General features: G+C 51.4%; 2 protein-coding genes across 4 annotated transcripts in view; both read left to right on the forward strand.

Moving 5' to 3' along the window:
* ZMYND12 (zinc finger MYND-type containing 12) overlaps positions 1 to 17711 on the forward strand; it is a 58086-nt gene extending 40375 nt beyond the window's left edge. The window contains exon 9 of the mRNA XM_087879468.1: positions 17592 to 17711. The gene's annotated coding sequence lies outside the window, so the exon portion shown is untranslated. The remainder of the gene's footprint in view (positions 1 to 17591) is intronic.
* The window catches only part of PHC2 (polyhomeotic homolog 2), a 31989-nt gene continuing 21559 nt past the window's right edge, over positions 11090 to 21519 (forward strand). For 2 of the 3 annotated variants that reach the window (XM_087879456.1, XM_034424253.3), the window contains exon 1: positions 17629 to 17799. In XM_087879456.1, the coding sequence (XP_087735582.1) occupies positions 17629 to 17799 (171 nt within the window). Of the gene's footprint in view, positions 11166 to 17591; positions 17800 to 21519 lie in introns of those variants that run through there. The other variant, XM_034424251.3, reaches the window with a different exon arrangement.

Raw genomic sequence — 21519 nt, forward strand, 5'->3', positions numbered from 1 at the left:
ATGTGTGACGGTCGCAGGACTCTGGGCTCAAGTCATCCTCATTTGCGACCTTCCTGGCCAACTTCCCACAAACAAAGTCAACGGAGGGAAAGTGGATTCTCCTTTAACGGCTGCATGAACCACTTAACAACAACAACAAAAAAAGGCTGGGGAATTCTGGGAGTTGAAGCCCCCTCAAGTGAACAAGGTTGAGAAACTCTGAATTAGACAGCATGGGGTCTCATGGGGACAAGTCGAACCCAGCAAGAGATTTCTGCTTCACTCATGATAGACGTTGAAGAAACCTTCCGAAGATGTAGAACCTCAGAATCCTAGGGTTGGAGGGACCTTGGAGGTCTTCTAGTCCAACCCCCTGCTCAAGCAGGAAACCTTATCTCATTTCAGAGAAATGGCTGTCCAATCTCTTCTTGAAGACCTCCAATGATGGAGAACCCACAACTTCTGGTGGCAAGCAGTTCCACTAGTTAATTGTCCTCCGTCAGGACGTTTCTCCTTAATTCCAGGTTGCTTCTCTCCTTGAATAGTTTCCGTCCGTTGCTTCTTGTCCTGCCCTCAGGTGCTTTGGAGAATAGGTGGACACCCCCCCCCCCTCTTCTCTGTGACCTCCAACTTCTCTCGGCAAAATGGCCCACCAGAAGCCAAAGGCTTGGCTTTATTTGCCACACTTATTTATTTATTTAGGGTGGGACATCTGCAGAGGCCACGCAATCACCACAATCTGCAGAGGCCACGATTCAAGGTGGACCATGATCAGCCAAAGGGACGGAGCCAGAAGACCAGGAGAATTGTAGGAGTTTCCTGCTAAAAAAAAAAAATGGAATCGCAACCTCGGGCAAGGATGGCTTAAACTGCCGCCCCAAAGAAGGGACAAAGAAGGCACCCACAAGGAAAACAGACCTTTGTAGCCTGGCCGGATTCTCTCCTCCGGCTGCAGCCCTCTCGGTCACTTGAGTCTGCCATCCCGGGAAAGGTCAGCCTTCACGCGCACAAGCCCGCATGACACCAGAGGCGGGCAGCCAAGCGGCTTGCAGGGTGGGAGGTGGGTGGGGAGAAAGGGTTTGTAGCAAGTTCTGGCAGTGGGCTCCTTCACCCCGTTTTAGGAGAACTTCGGTCCAATTTGGGGAAGGGGATCTCCTCGACAAAAGCTCCTTTTATGTACCAAAAGAAAAGCAGGATTTGCCAGGCTCAGGCCTTTTCCCTTGCGCTGGGGCCCAACTTTTCACCATGGGGAGGACCCACAAGGCCAACTGTCCCCCACGGCATGGAATGGCCAGGAAGGAAGGAAGGAGAATTGAAAGATGCTGAAATCAGGGAAGGGAAGGAAGGGAGGGAGGGAAGGAAGGGAAGGAAGGAAGGAAAGAAGGAAGGGAGGGAGGGATTCTCACCCATCTTTGAGCCACCTGCTCACCCAATTCGTGTGAAAACATCACCCTCCTCTCTGACCCCCCCTCCCCGAAATTCCTTTTCCCTTTGAAAGAAGCTTCAAAGGAAGATCTGCTTTCATCTTCTCAGTGGAAAGCCGGGAAGAGAAAATGCAGGGAAAGTTTTCCTAATTTGGGGTTTTCTTCCTTAGACCAGCAAATCCCTTTGGAAGAGCACCCAGAGGGGGGAAGGGGGGCTTGTGGGTCAGGCCTTCCCTTGGGATGATGCAACAGCTGCAGGTGGGCCCAGGTGTGCCCTGGCAATGCCAGATGTTGCAGCATTCACACACCGGGCACAAACGCCCAGAGCGGAAAGTCACTAAACATGATCAGGGAAGCTTCTCTCTCTCTCTCTCTCTCTCTCTCTCTCTCTCTCTCTCTCTCTCAGACCAAGCTTCCTGAAGCAGCTTCCCTTTCTCAAGAACTACCACTCCCAGAGTTCCTTGCAGACAAGAGGGAGGGGCAGCCGGTGGGCGGGTCAAAGGGTCCCCAGCAGGGATGAGTACCAGAGCAGGTCCTATAGGCAGTCCTCGATTTACGACCACAATTGCATCACTAAGCAATGTGGTTGTTAAGAGAGTCATCACATCACCACGTTTGGTTTTAAGACCTTTTCTGCCATGGTCATTAAGTGAATCACCTGGGGATTAGAGAGAGTGGCTTCCAGCCTGGTCTTTGTTTTACTTTTTAATGATGGTCCTTCCCTTCCCTTCCTTTTTTTCCTTCCCTCTCTTCCCTCCTTCACTCCTTTTTCTTCATTCCTTTGTTCCTTCCTTCCTTTCCTTCAGTTTTTTCCTTCCCTCTCTTGCTTGCTTCCTTCATTCACTCCTTTTTCTTCCTTTCTTCCTTCTTCTCTTCCTCCCTTCCTCCCTCCTTGTTTTCCCTCTCCTCTTTCCTTTTCCTCTCTGTGTTTTACTCCACAAAATCAATTCTCAAGAAATATGAATGAATGCAAAAGAGAGCCCCGGCTTAGACGGCTGCCGAGTGGTCCTCTGAATGCTACCCTCCCAGGCAGCCTCGAGCCACAGATGTGGGGATGGGACAGGATGTCCAGAAGCGATCACAGCTTCACCCCTGTGGAATGCAGATTAAATCTCCTTCTGGGCTTCATCAGGTGCCTTTCCAACGTGGCTCAGAAGCACCAAAACCGCCAGGAGGCTCCTTCTCGGCCGAAAACCTTCAGCTGATGACTTCCCACTCAGCCTGCCTGCATCCCAGAATAGCTGCTGCCGGGGCAGATAAGGGCCCTCCATCTGGCCAATCTCACCTCCGGGCTGTGATGAAGCCTCCTGAGATAAGGTGACCTTCACTTGGGTGTCAACTGCTCTTGCCGGCTGGGCCAAAGTCATTTCCCTCCCTTGGTGGGTGGGTTGTTTGACGCCCCTGCTCTGCTGGTGCTTCAGATCAGCGGCCCTGAACAAAATCAGGAGAGCCTCCCCTCCCCCAAGGGGTCTTCTCCTCCTCTCATGTCTCCAAAGCCAAGAGCTGAAGGTCAGGTAGATCAGGCCACCTGCTGTGGGCATTGGGCCAGACGCTTCGGTTTCCCCCCCCCCCCTTTTTTTTTTTATTACTCTTCTGGATGCGTAGCCGGTTTGCTTCAGCTGGATGGGAGCAAAGTTGCTTCCTGACATCCAGGTCTTTCATGGGGTGAAGAGGTGGCCCCGTGTCCCTCTTCCTTGGCTGAAGGAAGCTTCCCTGGACATCTGAATGGTCACTTGTCAAGACCAGGGCAGTGTCCCCACAACACATGGCATCATGAACCACCAAAACTCCTCCTCCACCACCACCCCTTCTCCTTCTCCCCCCTCCTCTTCTTCTTCATCATCTTCTTCTTTCCCTGTTCTTCTTCTTCCCCCTTCTCTCCTTCTTCTTCTTTCTTCATCTTTCTCCTCCTCCTCTTCCTTCTTCCCCTTCCCCTTCCTCCTCCCCTTCCATTCTTCTTCTTCATCATCATCTTCTTTCCTGTTCTTCTTCTTCTTCCCCCTCTCCTTCTCCTTCTTTCTTCTTCATCTTTCTCCTCCTCTTCCTTCTTCCCCTTCCCCTTCCTCCTCCCCTTCCATTCTTCTTCTTCTTCTTCCTTCTTTCCCTTCCTTTTCTCCTTCTCTTTCTCCTTCTCCCACCGCTTCCCAGGCCATCCTTATTCCACAGTGGTGGTCTCTCCCCCCCCTCTGACTCTCCTTCTCCCCCAAAATGGACCCCCGGCCTCCAAGAATAGCTCCCCAGACACTTCCGCTGCCAAGAGGGCACTTCAGAGGCTGCGGGGCCTCTTGAGACGAGCGGCTGAACTGGAGGGAGACTTCAAAGGAAAATGGAGTCTGGCTGCCAAGAGGAAGAAGGACAATGCCCCGAGTGGGGGGGGGCAGGGAGGGGGGAGGCTGTAAGTGGGGAAAGGACAGGAGATTCTCAGAAAATGTCACCCTGGCTGTCAGGACTGGGTACCGAGGTCTCTACAGGTCTAGTTTAGGGACAGGTCCCTCTGTGATGCTCCTGGTTTGCAGGTGGTCCTTGAGATACGACCACCATCTGGCCCAAAATTTCCACTGTTAAGTGAGAAAGTTGTTCAGTGAGTTTTTCTCTCTTTCTCCATTCCCCATTCTTCCTTCTTTTTCTCCTTCCTTCTTCTTCCTTCTTCCTCCTCCTCCTTTCTCCTCCTTCTCCATTCTTCCTTCTTTGTCTCCTTTCTCCTCTTCCTCCTCTTTTTCCTCCTCCTCCATTCTTCCTTCTTTCTTCCTCTCCTTTCTTCCTCCTCCTCTTCGACACTCCAGCCCAAAAGCTTCCCCATCATCATGCCCCACGCTGTGCCCCACAAAGAGTCACCCCAGACTCATCTCCCGACACCCCCTGCCAAGGTTCTCACAGCCCAGGTGGGGCGCACAGAAGAGAAGGAAATTCTTCTCGGGGCAGAAAAACAAACCCGGCGAAAGGAGACGGATCCTGAGCACCGCAGGGCACCGGGCCGGCACTCCTCCCTGGCTTTGTTGGCCAGGCCTGTTCTGCCCCCACAAAGGCCCTGAAAGCTTTGTTCCCTTGCCCTCCTGCAAACACCACGTTCCTTGCAGAGCCCGGGCTCTCCGAAGGCTGACCGGATGTTCGCAAGTCCCCTCGCTCATGTTTCTGTGCCCCCCTCCCCAAAATCTCAAGGGAAACCAGGATTCAGTCAAGGTTAGCAGGCGGTTCCTGAGTTTGCTTGCTCCGGGCACTTTTGGGCAGAGACTGAATTCCCGGCATGAATAGAGCAGCCGGCCGGAGACTTTTCAAAATAAACGGTTGCAGGAAATTCTGGGGCGAAATTCCAGGACCCCCACAGCCGCCCCGCCTAGGGAGGGGAAGGCGAAGAGCAACAACTGGCCTTTGATGGAGGGATGTCGCGTCTCATTGAAGGCAGGGCTTCCATGGCCTTCTGAAATTGGCCATTCAAGAAATCCAGTGGCTGATGATGATGATTTTCAGGTTTTTCCCCAAGAGGAGGAAAGATGGAGGAATTCAGAGATGGCCTTGGACCCTTTTGCCCAGAAGGGTATAAGGACTCCTGCTGCAGCAGGAGCTTCGACTAGAGGATCTCCAAGGTCCCTTCCGGCTCTGTTATTCTGTTAATTAATCTGTGGAACGACTTTTCTCCAGAAGCTGCAGATGATTGGTGGTCCTCAAGAAGAAACTGGACCGTGTCTGGGATGATATAAAGACTCCTGCCTTGAGCAGAAGGTTAGACTGGAAGACCTCCACGGTCTGTGTTCTGAGATCCATACTCAAAATAAAGAGGGGGGGGATTTCTTGACTGTGAGGACAATTAACCAGTGGAACAGCTTGCCACTAGAGGCTAAGAAAAAATTGGTCTGGAATGGCCGAGGGTCTCCTGCTTGAGCTTAAACTAGAGGACCTCCAAGGGCCCTTCCCATTCCGTTATCCTGTGATTCAGCGAGTTCCCTACACCGTTCACAAAATCGTAGAATTACAAACCCCCTTTTCACTGAAATGAGTGGAAAAAAAGTCTGGAGGGGAAAACCTCATGGTCTTCCTGCCAGCCACACGTTGCAAACACACAAAGCCAGCTTTCAGGCTCCCAAATTCATCACACACACACACACACAAGGTTTGCACAGAGTTCTGTCACGCTTGCAGTCCAGTCCTGCCCTAATGATTGTTTTTTTTTTCCTACTGGTAATTATTATTATTATTTAACGCATAAAAAAACATTTGTCTGAAATGGCCTAGGGTTTCCTGCTCGAGCAGGGGGTTGGACTAGAAGACCTCCAAGGGCCCTTCCAACTCTGTCGTTCTGTCGTTCTTCATTGGCTGCCTCGATCCAGGGGGTGGGTGGGAGGAAAAAATACAACCCCCCCCCTTTCACCCCACTCTTCCTTCTCCTGGCCAACCTCCCCCACGTCCCCCCCACGCCCCCCCAGGACTGGCGACCCTGGCGAGGAGGGGGAGAAACGCTGCTGATAGTTATTGCTGGGATCTGGGGAGGGATTTGAAGGGACAATGACTGTTAAGCTCTGCCACCGTTTTCCCACGGCTGCTTTTGAACTGGAAAATAAAGGTAAAAAAAACACCGTCGGATTCTTCCGAGCGTCAGGATTTGGCAGGTGACTCTCGATCCCCGTTTGCAAAACGCAGGAAGCGCTCGGTCCGGGGATAGGTCAGCTCATCCCCGACTTACGACTGCAATGGAGCCCAAAATTTCCGTTGCTAAGCAAGACACTGGTTCAGTGAACTTTGCCCCATTTTACGTCCTTTCTTGATGCAGTTGTTAAGTGGATTCCTGCAGTAACACGATTGTGAAGCAAATCCGGCTTCCCATGGACTCTTTGCTGAGCCTTATGATGTTTCTATGATTCTGTGATCTTGGGCAAATCTTGGGTTGGACTAGAGGACCTCTAAGGTCCCTCCCAACTCTGAGATTCCTCATCCCTTCCCTGCTCTTCATAGACCCCCGAGATGCTCTTGGTCTCTTTAAAAGACTTTTACTCACCAGAAAAATGGCATATCCTGTCTCTATTACAGGATGACTGATTTCTTACTCAGTGAGTAAATATTGCTCACGGTCCGCAATCCGCCCTTTGGCCAGGGTGGAGCCCAGGTGAAAATGTTCCCCACGCTTAAAATTCCTGCCCACGCAGGAGAACCGCATCCTTCGAACAAACCGACAATTCTTCAGACGGGGAGAAATTGGGTTTTTTTTTTCCCTCTTCTTTTTCCTGCAAAAAAAAAAGGGGGGTGGAAACACCCCATTGAACTGGTATTCTTCAGGGGTGAATTTGGGGCGTCTCTTAATGTTCTTAAGTTTGTGTGTCCTGTTCACTGTACAGTTTTAGCTGTAGGTAAGGGCCAAATACTTTGCAGGTAGTCCTCGACTTACGACAGTTCGTTTAGTGACCGTTCGAAGTTACAACGGCACTGAAAAAAGGGACTTAGGACCGTCGCAGCCATTCCTGCGGCCACGTGATCAAAATTCAGACACTCCGCCACTGACTCATATTCACGACGGTCGCATGATCCCCTTAGGAGGCCTTCCGACCAGCAAAGTCAACGGGAATGCCGGGATTCACTTAACAACCGGGTCACTAACTGAACAGTTCTAGCGATTCGCTTAACAACTGTAGCAAGAAAAGTCGTAAAATGGGGCAAAACTCATTTAACAATTGTCTCGCTTGGCCTCCAAAATGTTGGGCTCAATTCTTGTTGTAAGTCGAGGGTTACCTGTATTTAAAGTGGATCATGGGATGGGCATGCGCCTAAATAGATAAAAGCAAATTAATTGAGGAGTCACATTATATAATATTTCTAATTCTATTCTATTCTATTCTATATTCTATTTCTTATTCCGTTCCTTCCATTCTGTATTTTATTCTGCAATTCTATTCTATTTATTATATTAACTGCCCATCTCATGGGGGAGATTTGCTCTAAATCGCTGCGCCCTCTCTAGGGCTGCAGGGAAGATTTCTTGGCACCAGCTTTTGCCAACAAAGGGGGGGGGGGGTCTCTGCAGTTTTCTGGAGAAGAAAAGCAGACAAAGGAGAGGAACCGGGTCCCCCCCAAAGGGGCCTGGATGCTGTTTGGGAATCCACTGACGGTGCAAATTGGAGTGGCCTGGGGCTGGGGGGGGGGGCAGGGAGGGGGCTGGCAGGGCAGCCTGGCCAGCCGGGAAGAGCCAAGCGGAAAAGCTTCAGCCTGGCAGCTTCCATTGTTGGTGGGCTTGCGAAGCGCATGGAGGAATGCGCCCACACAAAGGGGGGCTCTGCGGCTGAAAGCCCTGGCTGGAGGCTGTGGGGGGGAGGGAGGTTCCCTGAAACAGGAGCCCCCACCTCCTGGCTGCTTTGCCACACAATGGAAAAGCCACTAAGGGAAGTGGCTGAATACTGGCAAAACATGCTCAGTCTGCCCTCCTTCCTTCCATACCTTTTTCCTCCCCTCCCCTTTCCCCCTCCTTTCTTTTCCTTCCTTCCTTCTATCCATCCCTCTTTTTCCTCCCCCTCCCCTCCCCTCCCTTCCCTCTCTTTCTCCTTCTCTTCCTCTTTCTTTTCCTTCCTTCCTTCCATCCATCCATCCATCCCTTCCCTTCCTTTTCTACTCTATCCCTCCTCTTTCTTTTCCTTCCTTCCTTCCTTCCTTCCCTTTGTTCCATTACTTAAGGGTTGTTAATTGAATCTACAGTAAGTCACACAGTTGTTAAGTGAATCAGGTTTCCCCCTTGCTCGTAAGAAGGTCACAAAAGGGGAATCACGTGACCCCGGGACAGGGCAACCGTCATAAGTTCAGGTCAGTTGCCAAGCCTCTGAATTTTGGTCACATGATCATACAGACAACCGACTGTTGCATTAACCTCACAACTTTTTTTTTTTTAATTTGATTTATATGCCGCCCTTCTCCGGAGACTCAGGGCGGCTTACAATGCGTTAAGCAATAGCATACAAAGTCAGCTTATTGCCCCCACAAACTGGGTCCTCAAACTTTGCTGGGAAGCTTAATGCTGGTTAGAGAATTGGGGGTCTGTGTCCCCCCCTCTGCACCCCCAGATTCTCACTCAGATGGGGGGGCCACATTTTGCTTTAAGACTTTGGGGAAATGAAGCGTGGATGGAGTTGGCTTTCCTTTCCTTTCCTTTCTTGCTCCTTAATTATTTGAGAATTAACAGATTCTTGGCACTAATTCACTAATCCTGCAATCACACAAAAACACACACGCACTTGTGAATGGTGGAGGAAGGGCCCTTTACAGCTTTCGACCCTTTTGGTGCGCAGTGGCTGACTACCAAACCCCCAGAGATCTCTCTGGGAAAAGTCAGCTCGCTCAAGCTTCACCTATTGAATGATCCGCTATCCATCCAATCCTGACCGTCTATTTGCAGCTTTGCTAGGCTGGTCAGCTGATGGAGCGCCACACACACTTCCATGTGCACACATGCACAAATACACACACCCTTGCACATCGGCAACACTCGCTGATCCTTTGCCAAATTGCAAAAAAAAACAACCAACCCACCACCAGCTTTGCAATTCTGCAACCATCATCCTCATTAACTCTGATTAACGCGAGGCCCCGTCTGGGTCGGCTTATGAATGAGCCCCCCCCTCAAGCCCATTATGCCCCACTGCCTTCAGAGCCCCTCCCACCCCCCCCATCCTCGGAGGGCAGAAGGCAGCTTTAGGGCACCGTCTAGCTGCCAGAATCTGCTGAGATGGACGGATTTCATGGGCCATTGTTGAAGGACCAGGATGGGTGGCATTGTCGGATGCCCCCAGAGGGGACCTCAAGGCCGACCGACTTGTGGCCCCCCAAAGGCAGCTTTGGCCCCCATCCCGCAGACCAGAGACACCCAGCTCCAAATCTAAGATGGATTTCAGTCCCTGCATCCTTGAAGCCAGAGACACGTTGTCTATCTTCTGCTTGTGCTGTTCCTTCGCTATCTCCTTCGCGCCTTCCCTGGAGTGTGGGAGAGCCCGGTAGCTGCATCCAGTTGTCCTCCTGGCTTATCAGGTTGACCTTCAGCATCCCAGCAACCCCGGGCTCCGAAATGGGTGAAGGACACCCATTTGTGCCAGCCTGGCCAGAAGAAAACGGGAGACCCAGTTAAGGATGAGAGGGTCCAAGATGCTCCTGAGTGAAAGGGGGTTATCAGACTGGGAGAAACTCCCCAATGGGGATCTGCAGCTGGGAAGAGACCTCTGCTCTCTGCTGCGTGGGGGGTGGGGGTGGGGTGATTTTCACCCCTTTGCAAAAAAAGAAAGATTTTTTAAAAAAGGAAAACAAGGTGGGTTTTTTTTTTTTTTGAAAAGCAGAGGAGCTCAAAAACTATCAAAAATCAGCCTTTCCATGGCTATGAAAGTCCTCTCTCGCCACCTGGTGATCAACCTTGGCAGGGGAGAGAGAGAAAGAGAGAGAGAGAGAGAAGACAGACAGACAAAATACAGTGATAGATAAAGGGATAGATAGATAAGGAGAGAGAGAGAGGGAGACAGTGATAAAGAGATAGATAAGAATAGAATAGAATAAAAAAAAAATATTGGCCAAGTGTGATTGGATACACAAGGAATTTGGTGCATACGCTCTCAGAGTGTACATAAAAGAAAAGATACGTTCGTCAAGAATCAAAAGCTACAACACTTAATGATAGTCATAGGTTACAAATCAGCAATCAAATCATATTAGGAAACAGTCAATATAAATCGTAAGGATGCAAGGAACAAGGTTAGAGTCGTACAGTCATAAGTAGGAGGAGATGGGTGGTGGGAACAATGAGAAGACTAATAGCAATAGTGGTGCAGCCTTAGTGAATAGTTTGACAGTGTTGAGGGAATTGTTTGTTGAGCAGAGTGATGGCGTTCGGGGAAAAACTGTCCTTGTGTCTAGTTGTTCTGGTGTGCAGTGCTCTACAGCGTCAAGACACAAGAACAGTTTTTTCCCGAACGCCATCACTCTGCTCAACAAATAATTCCCTCAACACTGTTGGTGGTATCCTTACGATTTATATTGACTGTTTCCTAATATGATTTGATTGCTTATTTGTAACCTATGACTATCATTAAGTGCTGTACCTTTTAATTCTTGACAAACGTATCTTTTCTTTTATGTACTCCGAGGACATATGCACCAAAGACAAATTCCTTATGTGTCCAATCACACTTGGACAATAAAGTATTCTATTCTATTCCATTCCATTCCATTCCATTCCATCTGTTCTGCAGGCGGTCATAGACACGAATGGATAGGGATGCCTCCCAGCCTTGCCTACTCTGCAGGGGCGTCGTTGGGTAACCATGGGGGCTGCTTTTCCCCAAGGCTCTCCAACCCCCCCTTCCAAGCCATCCCTGCCAAGCTGCACCTCCCCCCATCCGTGCCCCCCCCCCCGCATGTTTGTATGCCTCCCTTGCGTCCGCATACCCTTCGGGCCGCCCCCCCCTCTTTAATTTTCGATTTGGCCCGGACTATCCCCCCCCGGGAGGATGCGATGCAGGCGGGGCGCCCCCCCGTTTCTTAGTTGCCATGGCAACCGCCCGGGTCATGCCTGGCATTTTCTCTCCTCCTCTCCTCCTCCCCCCCCCCTCGGTGAGTCCCAGGCGTGGGGAGGGAGGGGGGGGCAGAGGCGGGCGGCTGCCATTGGCGGGGGCGCGCACGTGACGGCCGCTGGAATGAGCCTTGGCATTGCTCCGCTTTGCGGCGGGGGTCGGGGCTGCTGCGCGTCCGGCTGGCCGGGCTGGCTGGCAGCGGGGGCGGCTGCTGCGCGGGCGAGCAGGAGGGCAGGTAAGCCCCAACGGGGCGCCCGGGGGGGGGACGGCAAGGTTGGCACCTGGGCTGGGCGCTGCGGGGCTGCTGCTGCTCCGGGCCTGGCATTGCCAAGGCGGGCGGGCGGGCGGGGGAGGGAGGGGGGGAGGGGGGTCCGTAGCCAGAGGCGCCCCCCAGAGACCTCCGGACGGGACTGCCAGCTCCGTCATCCGCTTCGCAGGCTCCAGGCACATCTGGCCGGCCGGCCTGCCTGCCGCTATTAGCGGGGCAGAGATGGTTCGCTTGTTCCCTGCTAGGGACTCCGACTCCCATCAGCCGCGGCCTGCAAGGGATGATGGGAGAGGAGATCCCCATCTCTGCGCTGGGAGAGAAACACCCCCCCCCTTTGCAAGCAGCTGGTTGTGGGGGTTGGCAGGAGCAGAAAGGGGAGCCAGCGACCCCCACGCCGCTTGGCTTCCGTCCCCAGTGGGGTGGGGGGGAGGGAGAGGATGATGGTTTTTGAGGTCCGGAAGGTGGAGGCTGGGCAGAGCAGCCGATGAGCAGGAACTGCGGGGGAGGACGAATAGGGGTTCCCTCCTCTGCAAAGGAAGACTGCTCTTGAATGGGGAGGCTCTCCGTGAAAGACAGTCCTAGCAATCGATGGAGGGGGGAGTGGGGGGGGTCCCAAATCTCCAGCCCTGGATTTTGTGGCCTTGTGCAATGGGGGAGTCAGGAGGAGTGACTGAATCTGACCCGCGGCCCCCACCCCATGTCCAGGAAGCTGCAGGTTCATAGTTGCCCATCCCCTTTTGCCACCTGACCCCTGGCAGGGTAGGAGATAGACTCTGACTGACCCTGGAGGATTCATCCTGTCTTCCCAAGTCCATGGCTCCCTCCAGCTCAGCAAAATCAGAGGAGAATCTTGAACCTTATTTTGCGAAGTGGCCAAATGTCGCCAGCTACAATACCCAGAGTTCCCAGCAGCTGGGAATCAGGGGGGCTGTTGTCTCAATGTCCCTGGAGGTTGTCATTTCTCTCAGTCTCTCCCTTCCTCTTTGTTTCTCTTTGATGCCTTTCCTGCACGCCACGTCTTGTGACGGGGAGTTCCACTGATGAACGAGACACAAGCGGGATCCCTTTCCTGCCACGTGGCTGTACCACTCTTAACCAGAAACCCTGCCCACCCCCATGCCATCTCCTGAAATCCACATGCATGTGCTCTGTGTGTAGGTCTAGTGGCTAACCAGAAACCGAGAGTTTGCCTCTCTTGTGTGTTGTGTATTTGTTTCAAAATGAGACAACCGACGAACCGACTGGAAAGTCCCTCTTTCGAAGTTCTTGGGGGGGGGGGGTGCGTGCTGGGACAGCCGCTCACTCAATGTCCCAGCTGCATCCAATCCCCCCTTGACTGCCAGCCGCCCACCCCCCCACCCCCGGAGGGATTGGGATTACGTGTCCCAGGATTCTTAGCCAGCTGGGGGATTGTGGGATTCACAGGCCCCTGTCGTCATGGGTGTCCAACCTTGGCAATTATAAGACTTGTGGACTTCAACTCCCAGAATTCCCCAGCCAGCCAGGCCTGTTTTCTTTTTCTCCCACTCCCTACAGCACAGAGATTGCAGAGGAAGGGACTAAAAGAGAGCAAGCAGGCATACAATGGGGATACATACCAAAAGGAATATGTTACCGCCAGGGAATTCTGGGAGTTGGAAGCCCACAAGTCTGAAAGTTGCCAAGATTGGACACCTCTGTGCTAGACAGAGATTGGTTTTCAACCAAACATCAAAAAAAAAAAAACAAGGAAACCCCCAAGCAAAAAATAAAAACAAACAAATAGCAAAACCAAAATTTACATTTTGAAATAGATACGAATAGATAGAGGAATAGATACAAAGACGTTTCCAACAATTGTGTGTCTCTTTGTCTGCCTTCGCACAAGAGGAGCTTGGGAGAAAGGTCACAATAATACAGACCATCCTCGCTTAACGACGGTAAGTGGGACTGGCGACTCCATCACTAAGCGATGCAGCACAACGCCACGTGTTGCGTCTGTGGCTCTGAAAGTCCCGGTTGCTGTTGTTAGGCGAACGTTGCACAGTTGCAGCGTCCTGTGGCCTTGGGATCCCCTTATTCCTACAGGTGGTCCTCGACTTACAACAGTTCATTCAGTGACGGTTTGAAGTTACAACGGCACTGAAAAAAGTGACTTTTCACCCTCACGACCACTGCAGCAACTTAACAGCAGTGGTAAGTCACTTTACAATCGCAGCAAGAAAGGTTGTAAAATGGGGCCAAACTCACTTAACGACTGCCTTGTTCAGCAGCAGAAATTTTGGGCTCAATTCTGGTCGTACGTGAAGGACTAACTGAACTAAACTGCAGCGTCCCTTGGGATTAAATGAAATGGAGATGAGATTTAGAACCGGTTAAATCCATTTTAATTTCTTCCAGATGCTTTCAAACACCCCCCCCCCCATTTATGGAGAGCTAATTACCTTGCACCAAGGGACCACAACCAAGAACGCCACGGCGCCTAGAAGTCCAGTGCGCTGTCGGCACGGCACCCACTTTGGGGACTGCGGGAAAAACCGAGTCCGGGAATTAGCGAGGCCTTTATAAATGTTTGGGTCTCTTTGAGGGTGGGGGCTCTTTGTCACTGGAGTTGCAAATGCAAAGGGGCAACACAGCACCCCCTCTACCCAATCCCTGGAGACCCTCCATGGCTGCTGCGTCAGTTGTGTTGTTGTGCCAGTTGTGTCCCGTGTCCAGCTCCCTCTCTTCCCAAATTCTGCCTCCTTCCGTCCTGGGAGAATTTTGGTTTGGGAAAAGCAGATTATTTTCCTGGCTCTTGAACTCTCAACTTTGGCCACTTGAGGAGGGGTGGGTGGGAAAGACTTCAGCTCCCAGAATTCCCCAGCAAGATGGGGAATGTCCCCTTGCGAGGTAAGTCATTGAGTTTTCCACCCTCCCTAGTTCCCTTCCTATCTGATCCTCCTTCTGTTCTCTCCTCTCCGTGGCTGTAGTAGATCTTATGCTCAGCGTAACCTCTTTGTAGCTGAAGGGGAAGGCGTTGGGGTATATGTAATATATAAATTCCCCCTTTTACTGTATGTCCAGCGGTGTTTTTATTCGGCACCTCCGTGTTCTCAGGATGTAAACAAAGGCAGAAGACGCGGCATCTGGCTTGGATCAGGGAGCTACGATCAATTTCCCCCATGTTTAATCATCATTAAATTGCAGGAGCAGCTGGCCAAGCCTGTCTGGCAAAGAGGCTCCCCGTTCGAGATTAACGGGTTTTTTTTTTTTGCAAAATTTACACCCGGAGCCCCAAAGGGGGAAGCTGGGTAGGAAGGCAGACGGCTTCATCGGAGCTAAGACGCGTCTCGTTTGCCTGCGTTTGGGGGACCACAACGGGGGCTGAAAATTTCCGTTGCTTAGTGTGATGGTTGTTAAATGAGTTTTGCCCCATTTTACGACCTGCAGTCATTATGTTAGTCAAGCGGCTGTTAAACGAATCTGGCTTCCCCATTGACTTTGCTCATCAGAAGGTGAGGTCCCAGAAGGGGACACTGCAACCGTCGTAGATACGAACCAGTGGCCAAGTGTCCGAATTTTGCTCTTGTGATCACTGCGATGGTCGCAAGTGTGAAAAAATGGTCGTAAGTCACTTCTTCCAGTGCCGTTTCAACTTCGAACCTCACTGAGGCCACAGGTCGGGCACCTGCAATGCTCTAACACAACAATATTTACCCTCGCAGGGAGTCCTCGACTTAGCAACCGTTCAGACTTAACCACGATGATGAAGAAAGCGAGTTACAATCTGTCCTCGCACTTACGGCCGTCACAATGTCCCCTTGATGGTGATTCGGGCAACTGACATGTATCTGCAACAGTCCTGGGCTCAACCGATCGCCTTTTGCAACCTTAATGTCTCTCTTAACGACCGTGGCCAAAAATGTCGCCAAATCGGGCGCAGGGATGATCCACTTAGCGACAGAATGTCTGGTTCCCAACTGTGGTCGTCAGTCGAGGACTACCTGTATCGCGGTCGGCAGACACAACTTCCTCCTGTTCTTTAAAGCCTTTTTTGTTTTAAAGAAGGGGGGTTTTCCTTACCTGTGTGTGTGTGTTTGGGAGGGGGGGTGTCCTATGCCTCTCCAAGCCCCCAGCCTCAGTTCTCCAAAGGGGAGAGAATTGGGGGTACCCTGTTTAAGGAAGACGGGACCTTTTCCAGAGGGGTCTTAGGATGGGATGATAGGATAGGATGAAAAGGTCTCCTAAATCCACATCCATTTGCATCTGGCTGTGCCCCTCCCCCCTTTTATCTTCCCTGAAACGGCTAATTGATATGCTAATGAACCCGCTGATCAATATGGGGAGATTCGGGAGGGCCACCGAGTGGCCAGTGAGTGGAATCCTTTCCAGGCGACGCCGGCCGTAAAAATGAAACAATTAGGGGAGATAAATGGACTGGGGTGGGGCGGGGAGGGGTAGGAAGCCCTGAGCACTAATGCAGGGTCCCCCCCCCCCCCCACTCCCACTGCTGTCTCTTCCCTCTTCATCTGGTGAAGCATTCTCCGGTTTTGCCCCCGGTGGGCTTCCTCCCTTCCTGTCCAGCGGTGAAGGGTGGGGGGCGGGGGCTGCCAGACTTGCCCCCCAAACTTTGAAAAATCTTCAGGCTGCTCCGGAGGCTCCGGAGGGATTGCTGGGTGCGTATTTGTTTCTGCAAAATGGGGGGGTGCTGCAGGCGGGAATTTGTCCGCAATGGTCTCTAGGGTCCATTGGGACCTTGGAGGTCTTCTAGTCCAACCCCTTGCAGGACCTCCAAAGTCCCTTCCATCTCTGTCGTTCTGTCATTCTGCTATTCTGTTATTATGTTATTCTGTCGTTTTGCTGTTCCGTTATTCTGTTATTCTGTCGTTCTATTGTTCTGCTATTTCTGTCAGCCTCTTATTCTGCCATTCTGTTATTCTGTCGTTCTGCTATTCTGTTGTTCTGTCGTTTTGCTATTGTGTCATTCAGTCGTTCTACTATTCTCTTATTCTGTTGTTCTGTTGTTATTCTGTTCACTGATCTGGGAAGGTGCCCATTTTCGCTGTGGCCTGGGCTGTTAAAGGGGGCGCCCTGCCTGCCAAGGACTTTTTGTGGGTGGGGGCCCTCCTGCCCCCCTTTCCCGCATCCCCCATCCGTGCCCTCCTTGCCGTCTCCTCCAGGTGGGGCGTGAATTCCCTGGCATGCAAAGGGAATTTGCAATAATGCCGCTTGGCTGACCCGGCGTGATTAAAGAAAGGGGGTGGGGGGAGAAGAGACCCCCTCCAAAACTTATTTGCATGAAATACGGCAGGCAAAAAGGGGCCGGCCCTGATTGGCCGTTGCTAGGAAATGCCATAATCATCAGGAAATTAGTTCCCACCCGTCGCCTGTCTTTCTTCCGAGTATCTATTGCCGGCTGGGGCTGAGCGGAACAAAGGCTTGTGGGGGGGGGGGGGGGGAGATGAGCCCCTGAGACAGACCCCCTCCCCAAAAGGTGCCTATGCACAGCCACTACAGCATTGCCTCTCAGCATCCCTGGAGGGGGGGGTGTCTGTGTGTGTCTGTGTGCGGCTGCTGGAATTTGGCGAGGGGGACGGGGTCCAAATGGGGGGGGTGGGATGTCCTGGAGCCCCCTGTGGAGGGTGCAAGATTGAGGGGCATTGCCAGGGGGGATGAACGGGGGTCCTGTCAGCTACACCCACCAAAAGCCGAGGCCCCTGAAAATGGCGGGGTCCTGAAGGTAAGGGGCAAACAGGTGCTGGGGGGAGGTTGGGGAGCAGGGGGTGAGACCTCCCTATCCACTTTTCCATGATTGTCCTTATAGCAGTGGGGAGGGGGCTGTGTTATACTGTGGCGTTTTCTGGATGGGGTGAACTTGCATTTTGGTTTATCTAAAATTATTTATCTAATCGGACTGGGCAAGTTTCTAGTCCTCAAGGCTGAGAGAGAGCAGATGTTTGGGATGGTGGAGGGTTTGAAAGTGAAATTTCAAGGGGAGAGCTTCGAGATTTCAAATGACCAGGTAATACCAGCTAGGGAGGAAAGAGATGGTGTGGGAAGAGCCGGGTTCTAGTCCTCCCTTTGGCACCAGCGACATGGGGCTGGTCCCTAGAAACATGTCCCAAAGGGGGAGGGGGGAACTGTATCTGAGACTACCCTCACATGGCGGCTTTTGTGGACGGGGCAACCTCACTATTGTGGAGATTGTCAGGTTGCGATTTTCCAAAGCAAGGCACTTTTTTGTGTGTGTTTGTGCGTTCACTGTAGATCAAGCATCACCTAGGTGGGAAACCTGCAAATGTGCGTCTGCAGTGGAGCTTCCTTTCCAGGCAGCATCCATGGGGTGGCTGTTGTAAGTCAGACAGGGCGAGATTCGAACTCGGGACTGAACCCTTTTTAAAAAAAATATACCCCTCTTCCTCTTTTTTGCAGGGTCTGCTTGAACGTTACTCCTCACGGGCTGCCCTGCATGGTCACCATGGAGAACGAGCAGATCCCGGCTCCGCCACCACTCAGCAACCCAGGGGCCACAAATACCACCGCCACCACGGCCCCCAGCAGTAGCAGCAGCAGCAGTGGCCGCCAGACGGGGGCCCCCATCTCCGTCTACAGTGGGATCCCCGACCGCCAGACCGTCCAGGTGAGGGGAGAGCAGCCAGGCCTGTGACGGGGGGAGGGGGGGGGCAAATTTCTGGAAAGAACCCAATTGCATGTTCCAACCTCTGGGACTGGTAGCCTTAAGAGCGGGTCAGACTAGATGACCTTTGAGGTCCAACTCTGCAATTTCCTAAAGTACAATTTCTGCATGCTCTTCAACCATCTGACAGGATTAGAGGGGATTCCCTCTGCCACGTCCTCCATTCCCCCCACCTCCCTTGTGAAAGTGGGGGAGCAGAGGGCATTTTTTGGCCTCACAGCCCCCCTCCTGAATTAACCTAGATCTGCAATCAGTGGGGAAGAGAGAAAAAGAAGGGCTGAAAGCAGGGGGGGGTGGGGTGGGGGTGGGTGGGTGGGTTTCCCCAGGAAGCATTTATTGGGGCTTTTGAATCAAGGTTATAATGTGAATCTCTCTAGTGGGGCTGGACTAGATGACCTCCAGGGTACTTTCCAAGGTTCCTGTGACTTGAGTCTGATCTGGAATCTTTTGGTAAATATCGCCCTCTGGTGGCCCTTCGTGGCCCTGCTGGGCATCCGTGTGAGGAACACAGGAGGCGAATGAACCATGCAGAACGAATTAAGTAACGTTAATTAATTAAGAAGCTCCTCTGCCTCCGTGCTCTGCGGGAGTTCCCTTTCTGAACGGGCCTCCTGGTTAGAAAGAGCCCGGCCCGCAGCTTGTAACATGGTTGGCTTAATCCTGGCTTGGTGCAAACAACACAATATGCAAACGGTGACCAAGGGTTGGAGTAGGCCAATCATTGCTTAATCACGGTTTATGGCGTGGCGTTCCGGGTCTCTCAAATCATGCTTGCGATACAGAAAGTCCTCGAACTACAACAGTGACTGTTGGAAGTTACAATGAGACTGAAAAAAGTTTTTCACACTTAACGGCCGTTGCAGTCACATGATTGAAATTCAGACGCTTGGGAACTGGCATGGACTTATGACGAATGCCGTGTCCCGGGGTCACGTGATTCCCCTTTTGGGACCTTCGGACAAGGAAAGTCAGTGGGGAAGCCCGATTCACTTAACGGCTGTGGGAAGAAAAGTTGTAAAATGGAGCAAACGATCTTACCTATCCCGTCCCGTCTTGATTCACTCCAGCTTCACCATTAAATTTTGGAAACTTTGAAGTTGCACATCCATTCGAAGAGTTGAAGAACTCCATAAGTTCCTAGCCCTGTTTTTTTTCTTTTTTTTTAAGGTGGCAAAATTGGATAAAACTGCCCCAGATTTACCATTCCCACACCCCGACAAAAGTGCTTGCGAAAATCACCTTCCATTTTTGTCTGGCAGCCCCCAAATCTCTCCAGCCACCCAAAGGTGCCAAGTGCTAAATCTTCAGACCGCAAGGAAGGGTCCTTTCCCCACCCCCTCACCCTGTTGGACTACAATTACCATTATCCTCCAGCAGGAAGGGCGGAGGAACATGGGAAGGATGGAGAATGCAGGTGGGGAAAAAAAAACCCAAGGATAGCGGTGGAGGGGGAAAAACCCAGACAAAGTTTTGCAAGGGATGGAGAGGAGAGAGGAGAGGAGGGGTGGGCTTTGTGTGTTCGTATTTGTCTGGGTGGGTGGGTGGGTGTGTCTCCAGGAACTGGCAGGGGAGGGCAACTGCTTTCTGATGCAAAAACTTTATTCCAGGACCAAACTTTCTTCCCCAGGGACCAAACCTTTGTCCCTTCGGATTTAGAGAGCCCCATAGCCCCTCCCTCCCTCCCTCCCTCCACCCCCCCCCCCCAAGGCTTAATCCTTGCCCGGGGATCTCTTTAGCAGTGGATCCCAACCTCGCCCGCAGGAAGGACCACGAGGGATCCCTGCCTCGAAGGACCAGAGTGTAGGTATCTTTTATCCTGAAATTTTTTTTAAGCCAAGATAATCCACAATCTCGGTTTCTCCCTGCAGCGTGGGAACCAGCGTTGTCGGGTTGCATTGTTTGTGAACCCCTTTCAGGATGCTTTTCATCCTGGGGGGGGGGGGAGTTCAGCTGGTTCCTTGGGGTGATCTCCAGAGTTTGCAAGCGCTGTGCAGGGATTTCCCATCCAGGTTTTGGTTTAATCAGGGTTTCTGTTTTTGTGGTCTTTTGATGGAGAACGAGTTCCCTGCTCTTGCACTATGTTGCTGAAACACCTTCTGGGTGACACCGCAAGATCAGCCAGGCACCTTTGCAAGCATGCTGCCACACCCACAAACACACACACACCTGTTGAAGTTTTGTGTGTGTGGGCTCAGAAGCCACCGTCCTTCGCTGGTCGGGTAACACATCACACCAAGTGTGCTTTGGGACAGAGAAAAGTTTTGTACCCCAATGGGTGTGCGGTGATTTTGTGATTGTGTCTCTAAGTTCTCTGCTTTTATGATGTGTGTGTGTGTGTCTCTCTCTCTCTCTGTGTGTGTGCTTATGTGTATACTGATGATGATGATGCGAAAAAAAAAACACTCATTGAAGTTACAACTGCGAGAATCTACAGCTGGAATTCTGTAATTGAAGTTCAAGACATCCCAGTACAGCTGGGATGTCTTGATTTACGACCACAATGGAGCCCAAAATTTCTGTTGCTAACAAGACAGTTATTAAGTGAGAGTTTTTCCCCCTTTTACAGACTTTCTCGTTGTTAAGTGAATCTTGATGAGCATATCTTTTCTTTTATGTACACTGAGAGCCTATGCACCAAGACAAATTCCTTGTGTGTCCAATCACACTTGGCCAATAAATAAAGAATTCTATTCTGTTCTGTTCTGTCCTATTCATTGCAGTTCTTAAGTTAGTGACCTGGTTGTTAAGCGAATCTGGCTTCACCCTGGACTTGGCTTGTCGTAAAGTCGCAAAAGGGAATCACGTGACCCCGTGACCCTCAACCGTCATAAGTCCATGCCAGTTGCCAAGTGTCTGGCTTTCGATCACGTGACCATGGGGGAGGGGGGTGCTGCAACAGTCATAAGTGTGAAAAATGCTCCTAAGTCCTTTTTTTCAGTGCCGTTGTAACTTTGACGGTCACTAAACAAACGGTTATAAGTCAAGGGCCACCCGGATCCTCTACCCTGTGAGTATTTCCTTCCCTACATCAATTAAGCATTATTGGTTTCAGGGGGAAAAAATCAAATTAAAAACGGGGAGGGGGGGGGGGCTTTCCTGCCACTGAGGAGAAGGCAGAGAGTCCAATCGGTGTTGTGTCCCTGGAAGAATTGTGTGCCGTTGTGGAAGCAAAATACACAACGTTGTTTAAGTAGCACTTGCCCACCGGCTGCTAAGGCTTCGTTTTGGATTCTTTGACTCACGTGGGAATGTCAGGGGGATGATTGATGACTCCTTTTGATCGCTCCCCCGGGACCCCTTGCAAATCCCCTGCCTACAAGGTCAAAGCATTAAGACCCTTTATTCAAATCCCGTTTCCTGCCTGGGACTTGATCTGACTTTCTTTGCAAGCCTATTTACAAAATGCACAAGATTTGCCAAGGATTGTGTGGCCGAACGCTTTATCTGGGCTTTACCTGAGTTTCTTTGTAAGCGTCTTCACAAGACACACAAGGCTTCAAAAAAGTTGTGTGGTTGAACACTCCTGGACTTCATTTGAGGTTTTTTTTTTTTTTTAAAAGGTAAGCTTCTTTGCAAAATGCACAAGATTTCCAAAAAGTTGTGTGGTTGAAAATACCTGAACTTTCTTGTAAGTTTCTTTGCAAGCCTGTTTGCAAAACGCAC

Source organism: Pantherophis guttatus, chromosome 15 (assembly GCF_059756535.1).
Source record: "Pantherophis guttatus breed Tessera chromosome 15, ASM5975653v1, whole genome shotgun sequence".
Taxonomy (NCBI): Eukaryota; Metazoa; Chordata; class Lepidosauria; order Squamata; family Colubridae; genus Pantherophis; species Pantherophis guttatus.